The sequence below is a fragment of the Electrophorus electricus genome, chromosome 7, assembly GCF_041902795.1.
Source record: "Electrophorus electricus isolate QZ-2024a chromosome 7, ASM4190279v1, whole genome shotgun sequence".
Classification (NCBI taxonomy): Eukaryota; Metazoa; Chordata; class Actinopteri; order Gymnotiformes; family Gymnotidae; genus Electrophorus; species Electrophorus electricus.
This window is the reverse complement of record NC_137503.1, coordinates 6,056,147-6,063,819: the sequence shown is the minus strand read 5'-3', so window position 1 is coordinate 6,063,819 and position 7,673 is coordinate 6,056,147. Positions and strand designations below refer to the sequence as shown.

The following is a 7,673-nucleotide window of genomic DNA, read 5'->3' as shown; positions in this document are numbered from 1 at the left end:
ACTGTAGTGCAGGGAATTCTCTCCAGGTCATCAAGCATATTTCCTGAACATGCAGCAGGATGCACATGTGTACATGTATGCATTGCCATAGCGTTCTCTATAACAGACTTTTGAAGGGCCAGTTCCAGAGCACACCTACTCTTTACACACACACACACACACACACACACACACACACACACACACACACACACACACACACACACACACATATGCTATTATGCATTTGCATTAAGGTTGTCTCCATTTCCACTGATGCACTGCTTCACTTGTCATGTTAGTCCTACTGAGAACCCCACCCGCATGCTTTGAAAACATGACTGGGATTAATATACTTGAGAAGTAGATCTTTTGTGACTTGCGACTTTCACTCACATCTAACTCCATTTTATTTATGAGGATTATTTATTTGTATTTTTCATTCTTTGTATTATTCACTCATTAGGTCTTTATGACATTATGGTTACCCTCAATGTCATATTGTCTTTTGACAATTGTCTCTTGTAACTGTGGGTATTGTGTAGTGATGTATGCAATGCTATCCTCTTAAAATAAATGGCCCTTAAGGAAAATAACACTTTCAAATTAAATTTAATTGTTTTATTGAAAACGTGGAGTGGAAAGCAGTGAAAGATACTGGAATTACCACAGTCAATGGAATAATTATCTCCCTTCAGTACTTTAAAATTCTCAGTAAAATATAACAAGTAGTTAAAAGCTGTGTAAAAGGAAACTTTGTGTATGTCTCTTACACTTCAGAAGAGGGTTGTGTGGCCTTAGCCCTTCCTGGGCAAACATTGGGCAAACAAAACAACAAAATACACAGCAATGATTAAAAGGAAATGCCCATGTCTTAAAGCTGTCTGAAGGCAAACTCCAGTGTGGCTCAGATGCAGCACCTGCGAGATCAGTTGTTGTATTTTCCTTTTGAATGTTTGACACTGCCCAGTGTCAGGCTGAAAGTCAACTCTAAGCACTTTCAAAATGTGGAGAAAACTAAACTTTAACTTTGACTCCATGGTGATTGTTAACACATTTTTCTACTTCTTTTTATTAATTTTTTATATTTATTTAGGGATATTTTCTTTGCTAACATAGAATTTTGATAAGTAAGTACAGCTATTGTTATTGTTATACAGTCTGTAAATAAAAAGCAATAGATAAATAAGCAGCTAGTTTGACCTAAAAATAATGATAAAGAAATAATGATAAAAGTAGACTATTTTGAGGAAAAAAAAAACAAACAAACAGTAGAGAAGGAAAAATACAAAGGTTCCTGTGGCACGCTATACATGGACTGTCATGATTATGAGTGTCTGTAGCATAGAGGGGCACCTAAGGTAACATTTTCCAGATCCAGCAGTGTGTGACAGTACAAAGACCATCCACATGGTGGCTACACTCACTTGGTTCTACACCAGAGCAACTCCCCAAGCTTTTATTTAATGAGTTGGCATTATATTAATTAATTGTGCTCTGGTGGTTTGGCAGTCACCACTAGCAATTAAAATGTTTTCTATCTCTGGGTAGCTTACTTGCCTAGAAAGAGCAGGGTTACGTTGGTCACAAAAATCTGCAGGCCTATTCCCCCATTGTTCCTGTAATATGTATATTTCATAAAGTGTGTACTCTGGGAATTGAGCATGTTAAACGTGTTAAAAAAATCTCAGAATTACATTCAAGCGCATCCTATCTTATTAAAAACATGATCCAGACGCTATGTCCATGTTAAATTAATTAAATTCAATTTTCATACTAATACTGGAAAACTCAATTAATGTCCACTCTGACATTTTACTCATTTAATGTCCAGTCAAGATTAAATGGGTAAAATATTTAGCATATTGCAGACAAAAGGTTTCCAATGGAAATACTGTTATTATTAATCTTTTCTTTTTGAACGTTTTTTAAAATTATTGAAGGGACATGTTTGATGTTACAAATTTAAAATGCTTTCTCATTATCTTTCTCTATACCTAAAATACATACACTAACAAGACGTGATTATTATGAAAGGACAAACAAGAGTTCGAGTAAATCTTTTTCAAGAACACAGTAAATCAGCAAGAGAAGTTGAGAGGAGGAGTTTGTTTTGATCACCCCAAACTCTGTGACGTCCACATCAACTTAACCACGCTGCTTAAATACGGAGAGATGAGTAAGATGAGCGCAAACTTCTCCTTCAAAATTTTCTTCAGCTGTCGCGTCGTAGGTAAAAGTCTACATTCCTGTATAGACATCTCTAGCACTTCAAAAAAGCTCAGTGACATAACATTTCTCAAGTCTGGTGCGCTCATAGATTCTGCGGGGATCACAACATCATGTCAGCACAGAGCCCAGTATTTTAGAGTTTAGGCTACATGAAAATAAACTTGACAATACACGAGTGTACAACAGCACAAAGTTGGAAAGGGTTGTTTATAGATGTCCACTAAACTTGAAGTAGACTTCCAGCTGGAGTTGGCCGACCTCGATTCCCTCAAAGGCGAATACGATGAGGAGATTGACGTGGAGAGCGTGGACGGACGCGGCAGTCGAAGCGAGAGGGAAGCGAAGATGACGACGGAAGCGCAGCCTCAGCGCAGGCTAAGCCGGAGTCCAAAGTGCGCTCGCTGTCGGAATCACGGCGTCGTGTCGTGTCTCAAAGGCCACAAGCGCTTCTGCCGCTGGCGGGACTGTCAGTGCGCGAACTGTCTCCTCGTCGTGGAGAGACAACGAGTGATGGCTGCGCAAGTTGCCCTCCGGAGGCAGCAGGCTACCGAGGTGAGCGAGGGCAAGTGTCACAAACCGTCAACGCCGCTGACAGAAGCTCAAATATATATATATATATATATATATATATATATATATATATATATATATATATATATATATATATATATATATATATATATGAATAAAAATTTTAAACGATTTTTTATAACGCTTTTATTTTGGTTCAGATAGCTCTTACTGCATTATGTCGCATAAACATTAATAGAAATCTACACATTTTAAACACTTTTTACGAATATAGTGTTCATGATCTAAAATACTTTAATTTTACATAATCATCAAGCAATAGCTCCACCAAAATGATCACAAATATTTCAGAAATAGTAAACACGAAGAATTCAGAGTTGTTTTATTTCTTTAACAGGGTAAGAAAAATCAGCGGAATGCTTCTTACCTCAGACGTGCAGCTTACCAACGTTATACCAGAGAGCCTAGTCTGCTGGCAAAGAGTATACTAGAGGGTAAGGTTTAATGAATATGCATCTCATTAAGTCATCTCTCAGGCCATATTGGAAGAACCTGGATTAGTTCAGCCATTATGCTACAGATCCCTCTGCCTGGAATAGATTTGTTTGTGTTTGTTTAAGATAATTAAAATTATGCAAATGAAGGTAGGAATTGCAGCAGAGTGGAATCATGTAATGGCTTTGGATTTTAAACTTCTCAGATATGCTTTCTTCAGTGTCAGTGTTTGAAAGGTAGTTTAAAGTTTTAATATAGGTAATGGCTTTGTTTGTTAGACTGATCATTTAACTGCACAATATTTTATTGCAAGATATTTGGATGTGTACAAAATGTTTCTCAGATGGTTAAATGTATTGGGAAAACAAAATAAACATTTTCAGATTGTTATATTCATGTTCTATAGAGTTTGGTGACAAATAAATTACTGTACTGGTAAATTACAATCTGGTTTCAAATGATAAATTGATAGATTATTAAAATAAGACTGTATGTGGTGCCTATTCATGCTGAAAAAAAAATAAGCTTGCAAATTAATACAAACATTAATGGAGGCATTAATACACAGTTTAGACTGTACAAATGTTATTTCTAGAATATTATTCTCTGGAAGATTATTCTCATGAACGTGTGTTAAGTGAGGTCGATGCTTTCTTCATGCCATAGGCTATAAACCGAACACGCTAGACGACTGGCCAAAGAAACTCCATTTCCCTTCGCTTAGCGTGAGGATGAGGAAGAGGAGAGCCTTCGCTGACAAAGAGCTGGAGAGTGTGATGCTGGAGAGAGAGCTGAGGCAGAGAGAGATGGAGGAACTACCCGGAGTCATGCTCCTTCAGGCTGCTGCCTTGCCTGCTTCCTCTGCATGGCTGTACCCGCTGTCGGACGCCAGCCTGCCCAGCTACATGCCCGTGTACAAGTACGGCCCACTGCTGTATGAGTGCAACCTCCACTGCCACCCCCACGAGTTCCCACTCAGGACTTCAGAACCCCGTCACACGGACTCTCTCGCAAAGAGCTGTCTTCTTCGGGCAGCAGAAGGCTGGGAGACCTGCAACGAGAGGTACTTACACTTGGAATCTTTTCCATTGACCTCAATTCAAGGCTTTCAGCACTGCTGCAGCAAAAACACAGGCATCAAGTCAGCAAAGCCCGGGTCAGAAAGTGTGCGGGCTGACTCATCTAACAGCACGCCAAAGAGTGCTGGTGCTGACAGGCTGGACATGGCGTCGGCGCTGGACGGCAGTCTTCCTCTGACTGAGGGAAAGGTGCTGTCACAGACAGAGATGCCAAATAGGTGCTGTAGGGTGCCCAGATCTAAAGCTCTAGCACACAAGGACTGTTCCACTAGAGCGAACTGCATTAAAGAGTCCCACGTGAGGCCCTTACCCTTCTCTGTAGAAGCTTTGCTGATGTGATGACATGGTGAATTCTCTGCAGAATACACTTTTTTATAAAGTCATAGAATTGTTTTTATTTTCCGGTGGAATAAAATGTTCCTTGATATTTCAGAAGAATTTATGCTCCAGACATTTTATAAGCAAATATCTGGATTTGTTTTGTTTATGATAGTAGTTTTTGAGTTAGGATATGTATTGTGTACCATTTCAAATTAAGTATAATTTGTTTAGATTTATTTATTATTTATCCTTTTCTAAAATCATATGTTCATATAGAGGCCTCTAGTTTTACATTTATCCATTTTTTTTTTCCCTGATTATGTTATTTTGTACAGCACTGACTTTTTTTTTTTTTTTTTTTTTTTTTACATATGGATAATTTCAAATTGGTTCTAAAATTGTTATGGATATGTCCAGATGGTAATGGGTATGTCCAGACACACACACACAAACATACTATATCAGCAATGGGAATCATCATTTTAAGGCTGATTAAATAAATCTCACATCTTCATGTCCTTTCATGTCCATCTCCCTACAGTTTTAAAGAAAACTAATTAAAGGGCCTTTAGCTAAACAAAGCATAACATTGTGTAATAAAGTATCAAAATATAACACAGCCCAGACCATGTATTTACATAAGCAGGAGTAGAAGAACATATAAATGATTTGAATATGTAAAAGCCATAATTCACATTTTCAAAAGTTTTGTTTACAATGCACTTTTCTAAATTAGGCTACTTATGGGTTAATCAGCTTCAGCAATCAAGTATCATATTAAGCACACTTAATGTTTAATTGAAAAGGGCCACTCTTCCAGCTGCAGCAAGTTTGCTTTTAAAATAACCATTTCCACTTTTTTAACCTTTGGACAGTGAAGTGGAAGCTTCAGCTATATATGCTAGCACTTGAACATCTGATAATGTTGCCTTGGCAACATTGTTCTTTTTTCTCTAGCGTGGCATTCTGGAGCCTGGACAGGGTTGTTTAACCTGCAGCTGATCTATATCCGTCTTCTTTTCTTCTCATTTTTTCCCTTTCATTACAGTTTCTCCGATAGAGGAGTCAGATAGTTTTGACATCTGGGGACCGCATGGCGTCAACATGAGTGATAGTGCTGTGGCCTCTTTGTGTGTCCCTATCTAAGTGCATCTCAACGCTCACATAGGGGCCTGCATCAGGACGCTTTCACACGAAGCGAGTTCCCTAGGGAGCGTACAGCCGCAGCGTCGCACAGTCTCCATGGCCTTTGGCGCTTTTTTCACCTGAGATCTCTACAGAGCAGAGAAATATCAGCATTTTGTTTCACAGTGTGTTTTGTCTACATAGGTACCAGACATGGGATGATGAAATTTCACTTTTCCATTATTAGCTTTTCACTGATAATAAATTGCCTATTGTCTCTGTGAAGTAAAATGAAGAAATTAAGCATAAATAAACACAAATATACAAATACACAAATCATAACGATTACAGTGAGGAACAAAAGAAGATTTTTTTTCCTTTTATAATATTGCCATTTCTGTTTTGATTTCTCCTTATACCATCTCTGCCCAATAATGAGATGCTCATTATTAGTTTAATTTTTAGTGTCTCTTAGATTCCCAAAGATCTCTCAAGGTTATGGAGGACGTAAATGAGTCCTAAATGCTCTTATTCTGTGTTGCTATGCTACAGTTTATTACTATAACACTGTTCATTAAAGCCATGCTGTGGGCTTTGCTGAATCGAGTTAGCACTGACATGCTGATGAGGCAGGTAAGAGGCATAACCACATCATTAGTTCTGCCCCCATTTTGACAGAGCCCAACTCCTGTGCAGCTTCTCAGTTGATGCAGCAGCTTCCTCACCTCCATTTCCTCCTTATTTCCATTTCAGTGGCATTTTTAACAGCAGCGCCCACCACATTTGAGGCACAGCTTTGCTAACTAGACCACAGTCACACACTATGTAGGCCATGGAGGAGAAAAAATGTGCCTGTATGTCTTTCATGGTGGACTTATTTATCGCCATAACCTTCTTTTAACATGGTCACCCCATCTTATTTGTGCAATCTAGATATCAGCATCTCCTCTCTCCTGACAGGATATCAGCAACGTTTAGTATCAGGGTGCAGAGGGGCTACTTTGATCCCACTGCCAGATCCCTACTCAAGCGGAATCTGTCAGATTGACTCCCTGCCCTTGGCAGGCAGGCCAAGTCCCCCCAAAACAGGCTCTAGGGTTACACACAGCCGCGGGTGGGTGGGAGGGTGGATTGGCCTTCTGCCCCTCACCTGTTGCACCCAATAAAAAAACTCCTATATGTGTCATTGGCCCAAAATACATGGACACTTACTGCATGGCAGATAACTCATGACCGTGACACAAAGTGTTACAGTTTGAGTTAAGAAGGTAAGCGTTTTTGGGGTTTTTTGGTTCGTCATCTGTAAAAGTTGGGTTATCTTAAATGTTTTTCACTGTAATACTACGGCACTTTGGTAAAATTGTTATTCTTAACTCACATAGTTTTAGGGAACATCAAATATAACAAAAAAGTGTCAATGTGAGCTTTGAATTCTTCTTAATCCCCCCCCCCCCCTCCCCCCATTTAGTTGAGCATATTAGTCATCACCAAAGGTGTTTTAGGGTCAGGGTGCATAAACCATAATTGCTGTGTTGTTGTTTTTTTGACAGTGCTAGTGAATTTAAATTTCACAGAATTCTAAAAATTAATGAAAGAGCATAAAGTTCCTCCCACTCCCTTTCCCCTGAGTTTGGGTTTTTCCACTGCAGTATGCACTATACTCTCTCTCTCTTACACACACACACACGCACACACACACACACACACTCACTCTCTCAGGCACATGGAACCTGTGCCCACTGTTGCAGCTGTGTGGCTATACTGTTACCTTCTGCTGAACGACCCAGCCCAGTATCCACTTTTACCATTCCATCAGAGTAAATCACAGACTTCCTTGATTCTAACTAAAGAGGCTGTGAGCATACAGGCCAATCCCCTGGTATTACCTCTAACATATGCGCACACTTTACT

At 39.2% G+C, this 7,673-nt stretch overlaps 1 protein-coding gene and 1 long non-coding RNA gene across 3 annotated transcripts; one reads left to right on the top strand and one right to left on the bottom strand.

Annotated features, from left to right (window-relative positions):
- Positions 1-573: 573 nt before the first annotated feature.
- On the bottom strand, positions 574-3,233 carry LOC145658795 (uncharacterized). The gene is made up of 2 exons (XR_014124687.1): positions 3,170-3,233; positions 574-2,755 (listed from the first exon to the last, which is right to left on the bottom strand). It is a non-coding gene; the product is annotated as an uncharacterized LOC145658795 (long non-coding RNA).
- On the top strand, positions 2,425-6,812 carry dmrt2b (doublesex and mab-3 related transcription factor 2b). Of its 2 annotated transcripts, XM_026998810.3 has the most exons (4): positions 2,425-2,763; positions 3,140-3,236; positions 3,904-4,300; positions 5,686-6,812. In XM_026998810.3, exons 1-4 carry the CDS (start codon positions 2,425-2,427, stop codon positions 5,708-5,710), a joined length of 858 nt encoding a protein of 285 aa, XP_026854611.2. In that variant the 3' UTR covers positions 5,711-6,812. The 2 variants fall into 2 exon arrangements, with proteins under 2 accessions (XP_026854611.2, XP_026854610.2); XM_026998809.3 differs by lacking the exon at positions 5,686-6,812 and having other exon boundaries at positions 3,904-5,212.
- The last annotated feature ends 861 nt before the right edge of the window (positions 6,813-7,673 follow it).

Coding starts and splice junctions, on each gene's coding strand:
- dmrt2b (XM_026998809.3), top strand. CDS start 2,425: ATGTCCACTAAACTTGAAGTAGACTTCCAGCTGGAGTTGGCCGACCTC. Junction 2,764..3,139: donor GGAGGCAGCAGGCTACCGAG/GTGAGCGAGGGC, acceptor TTTCTTTAACAG/GGTAAGAAAAATCAGCGGAA. Junction 3,237..3,903: donor GGCAAAGAGTATACTAGAGG/GTAAGGTTTAAT, acceptor TTCATGCCATAG/GCTATAAACCGAACACGCTA.